We start from the raw sequence: 21,667 nt of genomic DNA, 5'->3' as shown, positions 1-21,667 counted from the left end.
TTTGTTTGTTTGTTTGTTTGTTTGTTTGCTTAACGCCCAGCCGACCATGAAGGGCCATATCAGGGCGGTGCTGCTTTGACATATATATCAATCAATCAATGAGTCTTACACACACACAAGACAGAAGTCGCAGCACAGGCTTCATGTCTCACCCAGTCACATTATTCTGACACCGGACCAACCACTCCTAGCACTAACTCCATAATGCCAGACGCCAGGCGGACCAGCCACTAGATTACCAATTTTAAAGTCTTAGGTATGACCCGGCCGGGGTTCGAACCCACGACCTCCCGATCACGGGGCTGACGCCTTACCACTAGGCCAACCGTGCCGGTTGTGTGTGTGTGTGAGAGATCCATGTCTATGGTCTTGAAATATATGAAACTAGATGATTACCCGCTTCGCCGGGAAGAAGTAGAGCCGAATACCAGGCTGCGCCTGTGACCTGGCTTTGCCGGGTGTACGCCGGCGAAGAAAGGAGATAAACGCGCAAAACACTGGAGACCTTCTAAAAATAGTAACGTGCAGTGACCTTCTAAAAATAGTAACGTAGTAACGGGAATATGGATTGACGCCACACGGAGGAAGGGAGATAATCGCGGCTGAAAACACTGGAGAAGATAAGGAAGAGTTACTGGTAGTGGATCCCGACCAAAAAAAACAAAATCGGTTTAGCGCGCACAGCGCTGCGCGCTGAGAGCACGTGTTGAAATATCTCATCGATGAGGTTGTGTCCGGGGTGTAGCTGAATACGGTGTCCAAATTTGAAAAAGATCCACTGAGAACTTTGGCCGTGCATCGCGAACAGACAGACAGACAGACAGACACTAGTCGTATATATATATAGATGGTAAAACGACTTCAGATTCCAGATGTGAAGGATGAATAAATAATAAGAAGAAAAAGAAGTAATGAGATTAACAAGTTGCGTCAAGCGATTTATAATATCAAAACAGTTAGTCATGCTGTTGGCCTGAAACAAAAATACCGACACTAAAAACCTGAGTTTAGTCACCGTTGAGACTACTAAAACTCAGCTAGCCATAACCTGTAAACCAAAACATGTCGAGCTGGTCTCGATGAAGTATGCCAACATAAGACCTAACCTGTACATTTGTGTATTCAGAAATTGATAAGGAAGACACTTCAAACAATTTTTAAACGTGTCAGTGAAAATTAAGATTTTAATGATTTTAATGACAACTGTTAATGAAGAAATAAAGTAATTAGTTAATGAACTTCTGAACTAAAATGCAATCCCAACATCTTGCCTGACCCAAAGAATGTTTAAGTTTCAATCAATTTGCTTTATAATTATATAAATAAAAAGGGGGTCATCACAGTGTGGCCTTACCTTTTGCAAAAAGCCGGATGTGACTTCTTTCCCGCAGTGGGGCACTGCGGTTATGAAATTAAAGGCCCCTCCTGTTTTTGGAACCGCAGGAGCTTTCTAGTTTGCTGTTAGGTAGATTTTTGGTTCCTCTTTCCTGTCATGCTCTCTTTTTCTTCATGAATTCTTTTCTTTTTTCTGCCTTCTTGCTCATTCACCTGTATTTTTTCCAAAAATCTCTTCTCTTGCCGCTTGTCTCGCGATTCATGTATAGTTTAATCTGTTAGTGTTCTGATGTAAGTCCAGCAGTAGATAGGTTAAGCCTATTTTAACATACTGGAAACTGGTAATCTTCCAGTAGGTATTAATTTAGTTTTACTAAAGCCTGCTGGGACACAAGTAATGGGTTAGTGCATTTGTAAACAGGAATCGCTTGACAAGTGGCCCCCTTCATCCCCCCCTTCCTCGTCCTGATATGGCTCTGCGTAGTCGGCTGGACGTTAAGCAACAAATAAACAAACAAACAAACAAACAAATGTGACTTCTTCAAAGACAGTTAGACAGCTGGTTCATGTTATTGTTACTGTTATCAAAGTCTTTTCAGCTAATTAACTAAACAAAATTTAAAAAAAGATGGTGGTTGCTTGGTTTATCTTGTTCATAAATCTGAAGTAGAAACTACAGTATCTCTGACCTATTTTTTTGTGACATTAGACAAAGAAGGTTTCCATTTGGCAATATCCCTGTTTACCATCGTAATCTCAAATGGTCACTCTTCTTTTAGAATGTGACATCTCTTCCATGGGGCTAATTCTAGAGTATGCCTTCCCTCCCTATGAGATTGATACTAACATTCTATACCTACTGTCACATTTCTTAACATTTCTAATTCTAGCAGATTGCTTTTGAATTGGGAATGTCCAAAAAGTGACAGTATGATTTCGATTTCTGCCAGTGCTGAATATATATATATACAATTGTCTCATTCTCAATAGTAGCAGGTTATTTATGGTTTGGAACATGTTCTGAAGCATAAGATTGTTTAGGCCTAAAAAAAATAGGTGTGGTTACGGTAACCCGACCTACCCTATTACATTTGTCACAAAAAAAACCAAAAAAAACCAAGAAAACGAGTGCAGAAAACGCAATGAAAACGAAAACGCCCGAGTCACACACTTATTTCCCTGTCAAGTAGGTTTAATTTGTACACATTAGAAAAAAAAGTTTAAAAAAAAAGTGATTGCCTACCTTCCTACCCTATTTTTTTTGGCTATGTTACCGTAAGGCGTAACCACACCTATTTTTTGTGTGTGGCCTTAAACAGTATAGATGTATATGAAGGTATCACGACTGTTCAGGTTATAATATATTATGATGTGTTGATTATGCATATATCATCACATGTTCTCATGCTTTCAGGGCTGTGCATTCAGTGTGCATGTGGGATGAGAAGGATGGTCCTCCCAAGATTTATGATGCCTTGCAGAGAGATATCCTGGAGTTCATCAAACAAGCCCAGAGTGTAAGCAATATTGTGGCACAGGGTTGATCGCAAAGTATGTGACGGGTCACACAATATCAAAGGTTCAAACTCATTGAATTGTTCCCAGCAGAGAAACTAAATTATTATTAACACATTTATGGTCAGTATGTGTGCAATGAGTGACTGTGTGACTTTCTCAGAATCACTCGTCTGTGACAGCAATCACATAAGACATCCATGCCATCAAGGATGGATTTACTTTTTTTTTGACAAGTGCACGATCAAACTTTAAGACCCCAAAAACGAAACTTCACTGAAATTTTCTTTGCTTTACTAAAGTTTAGAAAGAAACAGATTCACAGCTGTAAGGTTTTCTTGTGATGAATAATGTTTTTGTTGTTATTGTGGCATAAATAGCTATTGCTTTTTGATTACTGACAAAGCAGCAAGATCAGCTCTCAGGTTTTTCAGTGTTGTTTTTGCGCCCCTCAAGAAAATGAGCTCGAAGGTTTGAAGTGGCTTTTCTTTTTTCCAGAGAGTCTTGACACACAAGGATGAGTCTGCGTTGCTGAGAGCCTACATTGCTGAGTGGGGCAAGTTCTTCACCCAGTGCAACTACTTGCCCAAGCCCTTCAACCAGCTGGAGGCCAACCTTCTGGGCAAGCTGCACTCCAGCATGCCCAAAAAGACACAGTCAGGAGAGGAGAGTCTAGTCAGGAAGGTGAGTGTGTTTTGGTTTTGATATTTATTGACAGGCTTTGAACATGTGTGGTTTGCGATGCTGAGAGGGAGTTGATTAGGGGCAGTGTGAAGCAGTTTGTAGCTGTGTCTGTGTGGTGACTGTGTGTTTGTGTGTGTGTGTGTGCTCCCCCTTTTATGTATGCAGCTACATTGCTTCAAATAATTTCTTACGATGCATTCATTTCAGAGAAAATGTACCTTGAGCCATGGGTTAAACACCTGCTTTAAATGGAATCTTTTTTTCTTAGTCAGGAGTTGCCAGCTGTGTGGCACTTGTAAGCCAATCATCCCTTGGCCAGTTACCCAGAAAGAAACGATCTTAAGATTCCACTTTTACAAAACCTTCCATCTGTAACTTTCTGCTGTAAGTCTCGGTTAGCCATATAAGTTAGGAATGGCATCTATGGTTGCAAAATTCCCAGTTCAGCATTGTTTTGTTTTTTATACTTTAAGTGTTCACTTTTCTTACTTTTGTTTATTGACCCAAAATGGCGCTTTTGTTTAGTTGATGCTGGATAGCTGGAACCAGAGCATCTTCAGTAACATCAAACAACGCTTGCAAAGCAGTGCCATGAAGCTGGTTCGAGATGAGCGCTATGGAGACACGTTTGAAACACAGCTTGTCATTGGAGTCAGGGAATCCTACGGTGAGTTGCACATATTTATCCATGTTACTTCAAAGAGAATATGTTGGAACATATATTTGTGATTTGTTTCAGTTGCTGTGTCTTTTTGGGGGAATGATTACAGCATTGAAGAGAAAGTAGTTTAATTTTTGTTCTCCCTTTTTTATATCTTGGGGGGGGGGGGGGGGGTGTAGGGCGGGGAGGGGTGTAAAATTCATTACTTCAGTGCATTCTTATCAGAATTGTTGCCATTGAAGTACAATATGTGTGGTTCTGTCTTTAAATTTATCAATTGACAAAAATCATTCCTTCTTTTTTCAGTCAACCTGAGCTCAGACACAGAAGACAAACTGAAGATTTACCGTGAGAACTTTGAGAAGGCATACTTGCAAGCAGCTGAAGAGTTTTATAAGCAGAATGCCCATGAGTACTTGACGAACAACGGCGTGCAGAACTACATGAAGTATGCCGACCAGAAGCTGAAGGAAGAGGAGAGTAGAGCAAAGCGATACCTAGAGACAGGCTATGGATGCCAGTCTGTTGCCGCTGTGAGTTTGATCACATTGTTTATTTGTATTTTGGTAGGGGGGTCTTTTTTTAAAAAACTTTTTTCACACCTGTATTATTTTTGAGTCACTTGAGAAAAAGTGACTCTATGTAATCGGTCAGTGTTAGTCTGTCCGGCCGGCCGGCCGTCCGGCCGGCCGTCCGTAGACACCACCTTAACGTTGGACTTTTCTCGGAAACTATCAAAGCGATCGGGCTCATATTTTGTTTAGTCGTGACCTCCAATGACCTCTACACTTTAACGATGGTTTCGTTGACCTTTGACCTTTTTCAAGGTCACAGGTCAGCGTCAAAGGAAAAATTAGACATTTTATATCTTTTCTCGGAAACTATCAAAGCGATCGGGCTCATATTTTGTTTAGTCGTGACCTCCAATGACCTCTACACTTTAACGATGGTTTCGTTGACCTTTGACCTTTTTCAAGGTCACAGGTCAGCGTCAAAGGAAAAATTAGACATTTTATATCTTTGACAAAGTTCATCGGATGTGATTGAAACTTTGTAGGATTATTCTTTACATCAAAGTATTTACATCTGTAGCCTTTTACGAACGTTATCAGAAAAACAAGGGAGATAACTAGCCTTTTCTGTTCGGCAACACACAACTTAACGTTGGGCTTTTCTCGGAAACTATAAAAGTGACCGGGCTCAAATTTTATGTGAACGTGACTCATTGTGTTGTGAATAGCAATTTCTTCCTGTCCATCTGATGCCTCATATAATATTCAGAACTGCGAAAGTGACTCGATCGAGCGTTTGCTCTTCTTGTTATTCTTTTCTCCCATCACTCCCTCTTCTGCTTTTGTGCCCCAAACCCTCCTGCACACTGTGTGATTTGTCTGTCTTTCATATGGTTGAAGTAAACTGGGCGGGGATGTAGCTCAGTCGGTAGCGCGCTGGATTTGTATCCAGTTGGCCGCTGTCAGCGTGAGTTCGTCCCCACGTTCGGCGAGAGATTTATTTCTCAGAGTCAACTTTGTGTGCAGACTCTCCTCGGTGTCCGAACACCCCCGTGTGTACACGCAAGCACAAGACCAAGTGCGCATGAAAAAGATCCTATAATCCATGTCAGAGTTCGGTGGGCTATAGAAACACGAAAATACCCAGCATGCTTCCTTCGAAAACGGCGTATGGCTGCCTAAATGGCGGGGTAAAAAACGGTCATACACGTAAAATTCCACTCGTGCAAAAAAACACAAGTGTACGTGGGAGTTTCAGCCCACGAACGCAGAAGAAGAAGAAGTTGAAGTAAGCTTAGTTCCTCTTCGCATGTTCTTCCATAGCTTTCTCATCCTTTTCTCTTGACATATTTACCAGCTATTTTTGGTATTGAATTTGGTGTATCTGTGAGGTCTATTTTCTTTTGTTGTTGATTTTGTTGTTTGTTAAATACAGTCTTCTTCTTCTGCGTTCGTGGGCTGAAACTCCCAGGTACACTCGTGTTTTTGCACGAGTGGATGTTTACGTGTATGACCGTTTTTACCCCGCCATTTAGGCAGCCATACGCTGCTTTCGGAGGAAGCATGCTGGGTATTTTCGTGTTTCTATAACCCACCAAACTCTGACATGGATTACAGGATCTTTTCCGTGCGCACTTGGTCTTGTGCTTGCGTGTACACACGAAGGGGGATAAGCCACTAGCAGGTCTGCACATAAGTTGACCTGGGAGATCGGAAAAATCTCCACACTTAATCCACCAGGCGGCCGCGGCCGGGATTCGAACCCTCGACCTTCCGATTAAGAGGCCGACGTCTTACCACCCCGCCACAGCGTCCGTCGTTAAATACAGTGAAACTGGAACCCCCATTTTGACACCCTCAGATGTCACGTTTCCCCCCTTATATTATTATAAGACCCTGTTTTCTCAGAATTTCTCTTTATACTGTCTGTAAATGTATCTCTTTTTAAAGAGCTGATTTTGTCATGTTTTAATGTTAGTCTCATAAAGGAGGAGGGGGGGGGGGTCACTGTAATAATTTCCTTCCTTGTTTACTGAAGTGTTTTGTTTTGATTTGCAGTTGACAGAAACATGTGTACGTGTGCTGGTCACAGACTTCAAGGAGGCCATTTTGCACGAGTGTGCTCCCATGATCAAGAACAAAGAGACAGAAAGTGAGAATTATTCCACAAAACTATTGCATGCATTAGAGCATGTTTCTGATGTTATGTTGACATTTTTTAGGGGTGCCTACACACTGGAGGTGCTTCACTTCATAAGCATGGCTTTTTGTAACCTTTCAGGGTTTTTCCCCAATGCATTAAACCTTATACCAAACACACTTTCACTTGTGCCTGTTAGGCAAGAAAATTACTTCTCCTTTTACAGCGTCCATACTGCAAAAACATATTCATGTTTGCAAGCCTTTGAACAGAATTTGAAATAAATGAAGATTTTTTCGTTAACAGTGTCCAAAAGATGTTATAGGAAAGAGTTCTATTGCAAAAAAAAGAAACATATTCATGTTTGCAAGCCTTTGTACAGAATTTGGAATAAATGAAGATTGTTCCTTTAACAGTGTCCAAAAGATGTTAGGAAAGAGTTCTATTGCACACACAAAAACATATTCATGTTTGCAAGCCTTTGAAGAGAATTTGGAATAAATGAGGACTCGTGAGATTGTGTGTTTCGTTGCAGAGCTTAGGCTGATGTTTAGTCTGATGGACCGAACGGTGGACGGTATCAGCCCCATGCTGGCCGATCTGGAGGCGCACATAGTCCATCAGGGTTTGGCCGACATGATTGCCGCCGCAGAGACTATCACCACCGTGAGTGTGCAGATAGCTTCCATTCGTCTTTGAACAGAAGTATCACTGCTTAAGGCAAAGGGAGCCACTAAAATCTAAATTTGTATTTACTTCTACCATAGGCTAATGTTATATGCTTATGAAGTGGTAAGGCATATACGATTTCAAAACGGATAACGTTTTCAGTACCGTCACTGTCCGTTACCATGGAAACGGCAATCTCCAACTGCCAAAATGGGTTGCTAGGAACACGTTTTTTAGCTTCCCCTTAAATCATAGGAATGTGATTTTTTGTATGTAGGATGTAGGAGTCCATAGTTGTGGAATGACAACAGGGATTTTTTCTAGGATGAATAGTTCTGATAAAATATTTTTTTTAGATGAATTATCATGTTTTTCAGCACAATTTTAGTAAATATGACCCGCCTGAACAGTTATTTATTAATTTAAAGAAAATTCCTGTTGTCATTCCACAGGTTGTCCTCTGATAAGCATGTCCCTTAAGTTTCATTGCATTCTGAACAGCTGGATTGAAGAAAAACAGTTTCCTAGAAAGCAGGTCATGCAAAAACGCTGAACAGAGAAACAAGGCCGAGAACATTTCAAAGCTCTTTCATTCACCCCAAATCAATGTTAACATAGTTCAGGTATTTTTCACAGACACCTGGTAACTACAGGCTTACCTAAAACTGCCCAGCAGCATATGCTGCACCCCCTTGTAGTCTGATGAGCTCATCCTGTCTTTTGAGTTTAGCTGCACGCACAGTGTCGCGTCTCTTGTTTAGCTGATCTTTCTTGAACCTGAGGCTGCCAAGAACCCTTTTACACTCCTAGCCTTGTTTAGTCTTTTCATGTTACAGCCTGTTGTAATGCCGTAGAACTGTGCAGTGTTGAGAGCAGCCGCTGGTTCAAAATTGAATTCCCTAGCCCCTGTGACGACTGCAAACCGTACGCGATTTTTGCATGCAAATTTGTCCTTGGGGCAGCGAACCCAAACGCTGCTGTGGAGACACTCATTAGAGTTTTGGGTTTTTCCTGACACACATCTCTGAAGCAGTTGATCTTTCGTCAGTCTCTGGTAAACTGGTTCCAGAGGAAGATTCAGCTTCTTGAAGTTGAGAGGTGTATGGACGAGTTTTGCGCGTGGTCCTGGGGGCTGGTAGAAGGACCATGACGCGGCACCATGGGGGCACAAGTCATGCTGTGGCTTGTCATCTGTTGAGAAGCCGTGACGCAGAGATGCCATCACTGCCCGTTTCATGTCTGCAACTGTCTTACCACCCCCCCCCCCCCTTAATTGCCAGATTATAATATATCGTCAACTTCCTGATTGTATTCAGAGTCAGCTGATCATACCCTCGCCCTCCCAAAGTGATTCCTTTTTTGCGGCAGTCTGTCACAAGGTTGCGAAGCGCTGTTACAAGACGCTTGGAAACGTGATTGATGTACTCTTCTTTTTCGATGGTTACTTGATCTCCATAAGGCTTTATTTTGGAAAGTTCCTGGAAGGTTTTTGTGTCACCGTCTGACAGGATAACTGTGTATCGCAGATTGTGCTGCGACACTGACCTGCCCCACAGAACCCGAGCCGCCTCGACTTCCATGATGCCACTGGAACCTAAAAATAAAACCACCGTTTCAGTCAAAGTCAGCCACTGAATAGCAAACACACAAACACACACACACACAAAAGGCAATCAGCCACATATCTACCAACATAGACGCTATTATTGCTTTTGTTCAGTACATGTATTACTATGCATGGATTAGTACCCAAACACACACACACATGCATGCACACACACACACACACACACACACACACACACACACACACACACACACAAACACACACACACACACACAAGGCAATCAGCCACAGATCTACCAACATAGACGCTATCATTGTTTTTGTTCAGTACATGTATTACTATGCATGGATTATAGTACCCAAACACACACAAATACACAAACACGCACAGACAGACACACACACACGTACACTTCACATAGACAGCGCACACAAAACACTGACACACATTTTCACAAACACTTACAGATCTATGTAAAATTCAAACACAACACACTATCATCCCATTTCAACAAACGTCTTCACAAACGCACCATACACACATACTGTTTAGATCTACGCACTCACCTGCAAAATTCTTGTCACAGATGTCCAGTTGTTTTACCAGCCAGGCAGCATACTCCAGGTGTTTCTCCTGGAGAAGTTTGTTTCCAGTTGTCTGGCAAACGTATGACAGTAGTTGCACATAACATGAGCGTCAAAGCAAATTCCAGTCAGCACGTCTAGACTACAGCACACCCTATTCCAATGTGGGACGAGTGCCCCCTGGTCAGCCATGATCCGTCGTAGCTTACACTGATATCAAGAACATCATCATCAGACAGTGTCATTCCATTGTGCGTTGCGTGTATCTGTCTGACCTGACGGACAGCCTCACTGAATACTTTCTCCTCCAGTAGATCTACATCAAGTCGTTGATAGAGTTTATCAGCTTTCTTCTGGAAGGTTTTGTGATCCATGCCTACCAAATCTAAACTTTCACAAAATTTGTTAAATTGTTGAGCACCTTGCCCACATATCAAGGAGTCTGGACGAATAATTAACGGCTTGCCTGATGAGACCATAATCCGTTTGACCGCTTTCTTTGGAAGCAAGGTATCCAGCGGTACCTGGAACAACTTCCTCACATGCGCGTACACTGCAAGGCCGTGTCTCTGTTTTGAGTCTGGGCATGGTGACAGCGTTGGCTGTTTACATTGCGGACAACAAAGTTCGTTTACAAGTCAATACCATCAAAGGTTTCCAAATCAACAAGACATCTCCTTGTTTGGGAAGCCTCTGGACCTGTCGCTTTTGACCAGTGGCTGCTGTGTAGGCCTATGTGTTCGTCTTGAATTGTTTTCGCGTCAAACCGCCAAGAACACACTCTCAGTCCTGACGCAGAATTTGATCTGCATGCCACAGCGGTCGATCCAGATTTTGTGCGCTTGGTCACCGATTGTGTTTTAGTTGTTCTCTTGTCTCTGCAACTCTTCAGTTGTTGTCTTCTCGTACACTTGCCTTTATGATGTGTTTTTCGGAGCGTTGATCTTTTCACACGTGCCATTTTTCTAAGCAAACTCAGTCGAAAACTAAACGCGGTGAGCAGACGACTTTTAAAACGCGAAAAGCCACGCGAGCCTATCTGACCAATCGTGGCCAGGTATTTACGTCATACCCCCGTATATGGAAAGTGTCTGTGGTTTGCTTGTTTGAAAAATAGGGGGGTTTCCCCAGGAGAATCCATATTTAACCGAAAATAACCGCCGAATGACACAGGGGAGAGAACTGCTGTTCAAACGGTATACGACGTTCCCGCGTTGGGCGAGCAGAAATGTCTGTTGTCAAGGGTTGAAAATCGGAATTTTTATCGGAAGAGGGAATGAAAAGACAGAAAAATTCGCCGGGTTGGTGCAATGAAATATGTTTTTAGAGACTTTGATGAATTTGTATAGTGTAATCATATGCATTTCATGAAAGTAGACAGATTGAAAGGTGCAAAACTGCTAACAACTCAAAATGGCTGTTTAAGTCCCATCACTCTAAATTTCAGTGGCGCACTTCGCCTTAAGCAGCCTGGGATGATCAAAATGACCAGTAGCTATTCAGTGTTATTCAGTTTTTAGTTTTCTCTCTGTATGAGTTTAAACTTGTTTGTTTGTTTTTCGTGTTTTTTTGTGGGGGAGTGAGAAAAAGCCTTTGGGATGAGGAGTTATTGTGTGTTTTTTGTGTTAAAAGGGTAAAAGATATGTTGGATATTGTTTATCCTGATTGGAACAAAATACTCATGTTTATTTTTTATTTTTTTGCCTTCTTTTACAATAAAGATTTATTGGTGTTCCATGCTAAAAAAAAAAGCACTTTTATCATTGGGTGAGCTATTTGAAGTCAGTGGGGTTTTGTCTAAAGGATAGTGCATGCTAAGCATACTTTCACAGGTACATGTAGTTTACATGATGACATTTCCATGTGAAAAAAGCACACATTACATGTAGTTTGTCTGGCATTCCTTTAGACGTTGTTTTTTTAATTTCAGGATTCAGAAAAATATGTGGAGCAGCTTTTAGACCTCTTCAATCGTTTTAGTACATTAGTAAGAGAGGCCTTTGGTGATGATCCCAGATTCCTCACATCTCGAGACAAGGTGGGTCAATCTTTAGTTAATTTTGTCTTATTTATAATGGCATTAAAGTTGACTGGCATATCAAATATCTAGCTGTTTGAGAGACAAAGATGCATGAAGCCTGATGTTCGTCTTGTTTATTATTGCTGTCATATGAAGGCATGAGGTATTGGTGGATTTTCCGTCCTTTTCAAAGCTCCAGAAAAGATTCTTGTGATCCTCAGAGTGCATCAGGTTGCAAAGTTTTTTAACAGTTTTGGGGGGAAGGGTGGATTGGGGCATGTTTTCATGTATTTTTGTGTGTGTTTTTTTCTAACTGTTTTATGATTCCATGCCTGGTATGTTAGTTTTCTTCTTCTTGTCGTTCACTGTTAGATCGTCAGTCCGGACTGCAGGGCGAAATGTGCTGTCCTCTCGATGTATTTTAGTTTTAAAAATCCTGTACTCTCCATGAACTTTGTTAAACACTGACCAAACTTGGTATCTAGGATTACAATACTTGTAACATGTTTTTATGATGTTTCAGGCCTACAAAACAGTTGTGAACGACACATCAGTATTTAAATTGGAAATTCCAATTAAAAAACAAGGGTGAGCATTTGATAAGTTTTGTATCAGTGGTGACTCTTGATCTTGATCTTGGACACACAATACAAGTGTTCTTGAACACATTGCACAAATGTAAACCTGTTTGGTTATACATGTAGTGAGCTCCTATGCAAGGTTTATTCTTTTTATCATACTCTGCAGTTATAAGGAAACTGGATTTATCTTGAAGATTAGCTGGGAATAGACATACACTTTTTTTACCGTCAGTTTGTTATTAAAGATCTTTGCCAGGTTATTGTTAAAAAATATATATATATTAAAAAAAATTATTACTTGTTCAAGTAAAATTTTGAGAAAGATGACTTACACCTTTTTGGTGGTTGTACAATTTTATTTAAAAAATGACACATCCTTTTGGGTTTTACATACCTTGTACTTAGGACATTGGTTTGCATGGGTTTGTAAATGTTTCAGAATTGGGGCGAAGACCCAACCTGAGTCCAAGTGTCCAGAACTGCTAGCAAACTACTGTGATATGCTGCTGAGAAAGACTCCTCTCAGTAAAAAGCTCACTTCGGAAGATGTGGAGAAGAAACTCAAAGATGTTGTAAGGAACTCGTTTTTTTTCTTTCTCAGTGGCTTGCATTCGCTTTTAGGGGTCTGACCCGATTGCACATTGTTTTTATTACCCGCTGTTCTCCAGGAATCTGTGTAAATGTTGTAGTTAAAACAACATAGAACCATGCGCACTGAGACATAGACATGCTTACATTAAACAGTCTTCAAAATCAATTTAAATGAAACTTAAATTTGAAGTGCATGTTTAAATAAAACTAAAATCCTGCAATCAATGAAGCTTGAGTAAGAAAGTTACATTTTGATTCACCTCTGTGTGTGTGTTACCTTCAAGGCTCTGTGTTTGTCACAAACCAGTCAGATTTTGGAGAGTTTTGAGTTGAGGGACAGCCTCTTGCCAATTTTTGTATTCCCTTTAATGACTTCTATTTCTTATGTTTACATATATCTTACCCCCCCCCCCCCCTCCCTCATCTCACATTAAAAAGTGAGTAAACTTTAACTAAAAAGTAAAACAGTGCTGTTATTAATGCATGGGTGGGAGTTCCTCCGTCTCACACGGATTTCCGTCTCAGAGAAATTTTGACAATTTTTATTTTTTTTTTTTTTTTTATTTTTTTTTTTTTTTTGCGGGTTTGTTTCGTTTCGGTTCGGTGTTATGCCAAATGGACTGATAGTGCACTTTTTGTTGTTTCTAATGCTTGCCAGGTCCCTAAAATTTTTAGTTTTTGTTACTTTTTGTATCTCCAACAAGGTTCTTATTTATCAGAATTAAACTCAGGAGAGGCCAGAGAAACCCTTTTAAATTCATAAAATTCGTTTTCGGCCGGGGGCCTTCGCCCCCCTGGACCCCCCACCAGGGCGCTGCCCCTGGACCCCGCCGGGGCCTTGGCGGCCCCTGGACCCCGGCCTTAAAAAAAGTTCAGTCTTGGAACAATTTTGGGCTCCCACCCATGTTAATGTCAAAATGTAATAAGCATGCATATTCAGTTTTGTTGTGATTAATTTTGATGATAAATTCAGTTAAATAAGTAACGTAAAAATGGAAATTTCAAACTGTAATTTAATGCTGTGTGTTTTTGTAGCTACTGGTGCTGAAGTATGTACAGAACAAAGATGTGTTTATGCGATACCACAAAGCCCACCTGACACGGCGACTCATCCTTGACACATCCGCCGACAATGAGAAGGAAGAGAACATGGTGGAATGGCTCAGGGTTGGTAGAGCTCAAAACTAAGGCCTCTTGATTACTTGGCTTCTTGATTGTGTGTGTGTGCAGGGTTTCATTTACTATTGCGCCCTGCGCCATTGGCGCATTAAATCTGAAAATGTCCCATCACAATTTCCTTCAGTGCGTCAAAGGGCGCATTGAGATAACGTACCACTGCGCCACCAAATGTACACTTTACATCGGATTATACATACACACACACCACACACACACAAACACACACACACACACCACACACACACACACCACACACACACACCACACACACACAAATACACACACACACACCACACACACATGCTTAGACAAACACACACACATACATAAATAACACTATATAGCGGCTAATTCTCAGATGACACAATATTGCACCATTTTGCATCTTTGGTCAAAACGCGTACAGGCCTCTTTGGCGCTTACAATAATTCTTGCCTTCGACTATGTCCCATCGGAATTTGGTTGAGGGGGACAAATGTCCCATTGCCCTTTTCTCCCAGGTTAAACCCTGTGTGTGTCTGTCTGTCTGTCTGTCTGTCTGTCTGTCTGTCTGTCTGTCTGTCTGTCTGTCTGGTTGTCTCTGTTAGTGCCCCTATATGTAAAGGTAACTTTTCCTGAGGTGTTCTCATGCATGTTTGCCTTTTGTTTGGTGCATGCACAGCATAAAAGATGGATGCTTCTTGTCTGAACATATTAAACAGGTGTGTGTACTTACATGCTAAAGTACACAGCTTAATAAGTTATTCAGTCCAACATTTTTTTTAAATTTCCAATATTCAGAAAGAATGTTGCTGTGTGTTTTTGCTGACAGCATAAGTTATGATCTTTGTTGAGCATGTTTTTGGCATATTGTTGGATTACATTTACAGGAGGTTGGCATGCCAGCTGATTTTGTCAACAAGCTTGCCCGCATGTTCCAAGACATCAAAGTCAGCGAAGATCTGAACAGTGAATTCAAGGAGGAACATCGTAACAACAATGAAGGAATTGCAGGTTTGTGTGCTTCATTAGTAAGCTTCCATCCAGTCTATGTCTTGAAACTGTATTTGTTTCGCATTTAGATGGGTTGATCAAGTGCTACTGTTTCAAAGAAATTCTTTCTCTTACTTTGACAAGGTGATGTAGACTTTATGTTGCTTCTTTGACCTCATGCTACATTCCATCCCGCTCCTAATTCTGCAAGGAGGGTAGATTGACAGATATTCAACAAGTCAAAACCCACAGAACTAATAATTCATAAGTTAATGATGATTCTTGTGATAATCAAACGTGCAGATGCAATCAACATCAAGATTCTGAATGCTGGTGCCTGGGCGCGGACCAGTGAACGCGTGTCAGTGACGCTGCCGATGGAGCTGGAGGACTACATCCCACAGGTGGAGGAGTTCTACAGGCATAAACACTCAGGGCGCAAACTGCAGTGGCATCATCTCATGTCCAACGGCATTGTGAGTCCTTCTTGCAGTTCACTCTATCTTTTCTGATTTCTGCCTCAGCGTCTTCAGAATCTGTCTGTATTCTCTGTCCACCTGTCTCTCTCTGTCTCATGGTTTTATCTTTTCTGTCTTAGTGTCTTCAGAACCTGTCTGTATTCTCTGTCCACCTGTCTCTCTCTGTCTCATGGTTTTATCTTTTCTGCCTTCTGTCTTAGTGTCTTCAGAAACTGTCTGTATTCTCTGTCCACCTGTCTCTCTCTGTCTCATGGTTTTATCTTTTCTGCCTTCTGTCTTAGTGTCTTCAGAAACTGTCTGTATTCTCTGTTTCTCTCTCTTTCTTTCTCTCTTTCTCTTTCTGTATCTCCCCAAACCCCAATCCATCCCCATTGAAATGAACCTTATAGTATACATGTTCATCGTATGCCCCTCTCTCTGTTCCCTTCTCTCTATTTCTTTCACCCCTCCCCTTCATTTTTTGTGTGTGTCATTTGTTTTCTGTTTTGTGTTGGTGTTTTGTTAAGTACATGTACTGTATAATTATTATGTGCTGACATCAATATTTAGTGTCTAAATAGGAATTTGGAGAAATTACAACAAATATTCTCACACCTTATAAAAATTATTTTAGAAACCCAGAACAAGTTTCACCACACCTTCTTACACTTGCCTGTAAAAGTTGTCTGACTTCCGACGTAATTTATGGTTCTGTTGACTCTCACCTTTCAGATCACGTTCTGCAATGACATGGGGCGGTATGACTTGGAGGTGACAACGTTTCAAATGGCAGTGTTGTTCGCCTGGAATCAACGGCCTCGAGAAAAGCTGTCATATGAAAGTCTACGTCTGGCAACTGAGCTTCCTGATGCTGAGCTGAGGAGGACACTGCTGGTAATTTGTGTGTTTGCTTGTGTGTCCGTCTGCCTGTCAACCAACCGTCACTCTACTTTTCTGTCTGTTTTTGTCAGTCTCCCGCAGAGTTGTATGGTCAGTTTTATGTGTGTTCAGCTTCTTAAAACATGTTTGTTCAAGTGAAACTACAACCTAGAAGAGAATGTTAAGCTCATTGTGTGTGTAGTAGACACATCATAGTGAGTTTATATCTTTTGAATGCTGTCTTCCCTCCTTTTTTGCAGTCTCTACTCTTCTTCCCCAAAATCAAAAGACAAGTAATGGTAGCGGATGCAGAGGTGAAGGGTCCCAAAGATATCCACGATGGAACCATGTTCTGGGTCAACCAGGAGTTTTCCCTCATGTGAGTTTTTCCCCATGCCATTTTACTTACTCTTGTCTTTCTTGTGTGTTGGGGGGGGGGATGTTTCAAAGTGTATTTTAAAGCAATAGAGGAGAACCATTTGCGCCTTGTCAGACATGATGTCATAGCAGACAGAATTGTCTACAAAAGTTTAGGACAATGAAACCCTCCATGTTAAGATCATCTACTACAAGACCGCCTCTGTTTTAGGACCTTTTTTTGACCAGATGTTCACTTCATACGGTCTCTAAATTAACATTCATTATATGAATGTTCTGAGATTTTGTAAGGTCCACAAACACAGGTTTCTCTGTAATACATGTCACCTTAAATCACTCTTTGCAGCAAAAACGGCAAGGTGCAGAAGCGAGGCAAGTTGAACCTGATTGGGCGATTGCAGTTGTCGACAGAGAAGAGCAAGGAAGAGGACAATGAGGGAATCATGCAGCTTCGTATCTTGCGAGTCCAGGTAAGTGACGTGCCAGCGCTAGCGAGAAAAGCAAAACAAGCATGATGAACGTTGTATTTTACTTTCTAACATGAAGGACCCACACATGAGAATCTTCAGATTTTCATAAGAAATCAGACTTGTGTGAGCTCCAGATTATGGAGCATTTTGTTAAGATTCAGACCCAGAATTTCTTTATTTGCCATTCTTGGGCCAGTTTCAGACTATTTTATATATCCCAGTTCTCATGCCTGACTGGGCCAGTTAGGGACAATTGATGATTCACTCTTCTTAGAAAAGAGAGCATGAGATTGTGAGGCGAGAAATATCCTTGTTAAAAATGCTTTGAAAACTTTAAAAGAAATAACGTCTGTGGCATTGAGGAGAAGCTGCTGCAACAAGAAACAGGTACACAGGCTTTGTCTGTTTCTCACCCTTGCTTTCCACCTGTAGATGTCGGTCTCTTGTGTTATCTGTAAATGCTGCTTCTTTCTCATGTGTGAAGTAATTCTGATTATCAACTTGACAAGCTTTGCAGTTAAAACCCTCTCTCATCTCTCCCACAAACAGGAGGCTATAGTGAAGATCATGAAGATGCGCAAGAAGATCACCAACGCAGCGCTGCAGACGGAGCTGGTGGAGATCCTGAAGAACATGTTCCTGCCCTCCAAGAAGCTGATCAAGGAGCAGATCGAGTGGTTGATAGAACACAAGTACATGCGGCGTGACGAGGACAACATCAACCTCTTCATCTACATGGCTTAACCACAGTCCTGCAGTCTAGCCAGCCTTCTCTCAAAGAGACTCCTTGGAGGCTTCTGTTGAAGAGACATTTAGAAACTTTTCTCTTGAAGCAATCTCTCAGAGATACCTTGAAAACTTCTGGTGCAGATTATTGAAATTCTCTGAGACCATCGGAACCTCCTATAGGATCCAAGGAACATCCTCCAAAGACAACCTAGGAAACATCTGAGATAGATGTCGGAGAGCTTTTTCCTAGAGGTCTGGGGATGGTTTCTCTGATATATAAGGATTTTTCTCTGAGAGACCTCAGACACTTTCCCAGAGAAACACCCAGGAGCTGTCTCTCAGAGAGCGTAGGAGCTTCTGTCCTGAGAGCGTAGGAACTTTCTCTCAGAGGAGTGTGCTCCAAGAGACCTTAGGATTATTTTCTTCTGATTCTCACAGCAGCAGGTGTACATGTTACTTCTCTACTAGAATAACAGCAGCAGCAGTATCAGAAGCAAGTCAGTGGACAACTCGCATCAGCATCTACGCCATCAGAGATTTGATCAGCATCGTGGTTGGAGTTTCTGCTGTGTGTGTGTGTATGTGTGTGTGCATGCCTTGAACAAACCACACTAACTTATATCTTGCCGGTCACACTACAAGGAATCTACGTCTGCTCATGACATGCCTGTAACACTTGAACGAGCTCGTTGCATCACAAGATCAGCATGGTCTTCAGTAGCTTAATGCAAATGATACATGATTCTGCTACTACATCAAACATGCAGATATGACTCTTCGGTAGCCCCCCGCGGGTTAGGGGGAGTCCCATATTGGTTGGGACGAGAAAGAATTTACCCGATGCTCCCCAGCATGTCGTAAGAGGCGACTAACGGATTCTGTTTCTCCTTTTACCCTTGTTAAGTGTTTCTTGTATAGAATATAGTCAATGTTTGTAAAGATTTTAGTCAAGCAGTATGTAAGAAATGTTAAGTCCTTTGTACTGGAAACTTGCATTCTCCCAGTAAGGTAATATATTGTACTATGTTGCAAGCCCCTGGAGCAAATTTTTGATTAGTGCTTTTGTGAACAAGAAACAATTGACAAGTGGCTCTATCCCATCTCCCCCCTTCCCTCCGTCGCGATATAACCTTGAATGGTTGAAAACGACGTTAAACACCAAATAAAGAAAGAAAGAAAGACTCTTCGGTATGACGTCTTGCTGGTGGGAACATGGGCAGATCAGATACACAGCTCATTGGAGGTAAACCCTGTTGGACAGATGCAGTTACATGGTTGTGCTTTCTGAAATGGAGAAACTAGGTAGCTCCCTTCCACAGTTGCTGCGTCTGTTTTGTTGCTTGTTTTCGTGTTCCCAAGAAGTAGACTTGAAATTGTATCTGTGGACACAATAGAGAGGGTTTTTGTCCTGAAACTTGTATTGTCTTTAACAACTTGTGTTGAAGAACACATTAAGCATCACAAAGACGAAGACGCTAGTCTCAGTGAGAAGTTTAAGAAAAACAGTCAGTATCAACATGTAAGTCTGCAGTACTGGTGGGCATTTATTTCAAAGTGTTTGTCTCAAGTACATCACTGGGGTCAGCCATGTTTTTGCATTAGCTTCAGCTAGAGAAAATTACTTTATTGTATGTAATTTGCTGTATGCAGTGCTTGTCAGCCTATGTTTTGTTTTATTGCTTTGTTCATAATGTAATTAAGTGTATTTATTTGCTGTACCAGCAAAACGTAACAAACTGGAGAGAACCATTTTGCTGGGGTGGGGCGAGATGGGATTGAAAGGTTCTTTGGGGCTTACATTAGAAAATGCAACAAATTGAAAACTAAAAACAAAAATGACTTTTGATAAGCAACAATGGAAGAAAAACTAGATTGAAAAAACTGTTGCTATCTTTTGGTCAAATTACCAAAAATTATTTATATTGTTGAAAAAATGACAATAATCATCTTACACCACAGTTGTTTCCTCATCAGTCTCTTTCAGTTCGTTCTCTTAACTACAAGTTTTGAGGGAGTTTTCTGAACACTATGTTTTTGTTGTATAACTGCTGCCGTTGCAGATTGGCGCAGCTTGCTGATTAAATTTCACAATATTCAGTAATTGTCGTGTTTTCCCTTTAACGTGAGGCCCACTAACATCTCTGCTACTGCAGTTGTATTCTTTCTCCCTTGTGGCTGAGAAAAGCAGTGGTGAAGTTTGCGAATTTTCTGGCAGACTGTAGGGAGGGGTTTGCATGTGTGTTTGTGTGATGGAGGTATGTGATGGTTCAAGTGGGTTGCATGCAAGAGGGCTCTGCACCAGCGTAGTTTGTTGCACATGCTGTAGCGAAAGAAATGTTTGACTGCTGAGTGGATGCGATGGTTTGTTGTGCACTCACTTCGAAATTTGTAGGTTTGATGTAGATCCGATATGTTCTGTTTCTTGTACACACAAAATCCACAGCAAAGAGAATGTACTGTAGATGACTTTATCAAGTCCTTTCCCATGCACCTTTGTAATTATCACTTTATTGCTCAGTAGAAGATTCAGTTCAGTGATATCTTATCACTGTGCTAATAGGATGTTGAGACATCTTGTTGAAAAGCAAGGGGTCAGTATCCATTTCCTTTCAAGTTTTCTTTTCTCCAGGTGATACACCGAATAAATAATTATGCTATAATTTAGTATAAACAAAACAGTTCTTTGGGGGGGCGTTCTTTCTTTCTTTCTTTCTTTGGTGTTTAACGTCGTTTTCAACCGTTCAAGGTTATATTGCGACGGTTTGGGGGGCGTGGGAGGGCAGATTAGTGAAAGAATTAAATAGAACTCACAGTTTGGATGGGTCTTTCTGTGCTGCTCTTAAAATACATCCAGGTTTTGACAGAATGGGAAAATCATGTAAAAGCAAGTTTCAGAAATCACATGTAACAGACTGTAACATCAATTGTTAGAAATAGCAAAAGTAATGTTGCAGTCAGACTCTAAATCAAAATGGGTTAATAAAGAACTAATAAAAATAAAACACATCACAAAAACTTATGAAGTGCCAGTGAAGGTTATTATCTAAATGATCGGCTTTGTATGCATGCAACATGAAAATATGATTTTCTTGGATTAAGTTTTTAGCCAAAGAAATGTACACTATACAAGTTTCCATTGTATTTTACTGTGGTGGTCCGATCACTGTGGGTTATTTCTCAACAGCAAAAGTTTTAACGAAGGCAGTCATATTGTCAGCGATTTGCAGGATACATTATGTTATGTAAGAATTCGAAATGTTATATTCTCCGAAACATTAGCGCTGGTATATAAAATCAGAGTGTGAGATGAGCTAAATTGTGATGGGTTCATGTAAAACACTTGACCAGAGAAGGATACATGCGAACACAGTATGCCATGTTTAAAACTTCCTGTAAACTACATTCTGCTTTTTTTTCTCTAAGTTACAAGTACTCGGTGGGTAACTTTGGTACGGAGTTGTAATTGTGAAAGAGATGATTGTGCATGTGTGTTTTACCCCACACAGATTGATAGTTCTGTGCAGTTGTGTAATTATCATTATTATTTGCAATTTTGGATGTGTCTTACCTTTACAGCAGAAGTGTTGTACTTGATACTGAATGTTGTTTTGTTTTGAATCTGTACAATGAATTGGTTTTTGTGCAAAACTAGTGGTCATTGCCACAAAATGCTGTCAGCAACATGGATAACCAAACCAAGGAAAACAAAAAAAACAAAAAAATAAAATTCAAACAAAAAGTC

The 21,667-nt window shown here is 41.0% G+C and overlaps 1 protein-coding gene across 1 annotated transcript in view; it reads left to right on the top strand.

Annotated features, from left to right (window-relative positions):
* Positions 1-21,667, top strand: part of LOC138962384 (cullin-5-like) — a 22,596-nt gene extending 929 nt beyond the window's left edge. Inside the window, exons 3-18 of the mRNA XM_070334188.1 lie at positions 2,750-2,852; positions 3,349-3,534; positions 4,060-4,201; positions 4,502-4,728; positions 6,766-6,859; positions 7,383-7,513; positions 11,599-11,706; positions 12,212-12,276; positions 12,709-12,841; positions 13,896-14,027; positions 14,909-15,032; positions 15,315-15,487; positions 16,202-16,363; positions 16,609-16,727; positions 17,073-17,196; positions 17,746-21,667. Of these exons, the coding sequence (XP_070190289.1) occupies positions 2,750-2,852; positions 3,349-3,534; positions 4,060-4,201; positions 4,502-4,728; positions 6,766-6,859; positions 7,383-7,513; positions 11,599-11,706; positions 12,212-12,276; positions 12,709-12,841; positions 13,896-14,027; positions 14,909-15,032; positions 15,315-15,487; positions 16,202-16,363; positions 16,609-16,727; positions 17,073-17,196; positions 17,746-17,940 (2,218 nt within the window). The 3' untranslated portion in view covers positions 17,941-21,667. The remainder of the gene's footprint in view (positions 1-2,749; positions 2,853-3,348; positions 3,535-4,059; positions 4,202-4,501; positions 4,729-6,765; positions 6,860-7,382; positions 7,514-11,598; positions 11,707-12,211; positions 12,277-12,708; positions 12,842-13,895; positions 14,028-14,908; positions 15,033-15,314; positions 15,488-16,201; positions 16,364-16,608; positions 16,728-17,072; positions 17,197-17,745) is intronic.

This window comes from Littorina saxatilis, linkage group LG3 (genome assembly GCF_037325665.1).
Source record: "Littorina saxatilis isolate snail1 linkage group LG3, US_GU_Lsax_2.0, whole genome shotgun sequence".
NCBI classification, from domain to species: Eukaryota; Metazoa; Mollusca; class Gastropoda; order Littorinimorpha; family Littorinidae; genus Littorina; species Littorina saxatilis.
Note: the sequence above shows the minus strand (reverse complement) of the source record. Positions and strands in the feature narration are given on the sequence as shown.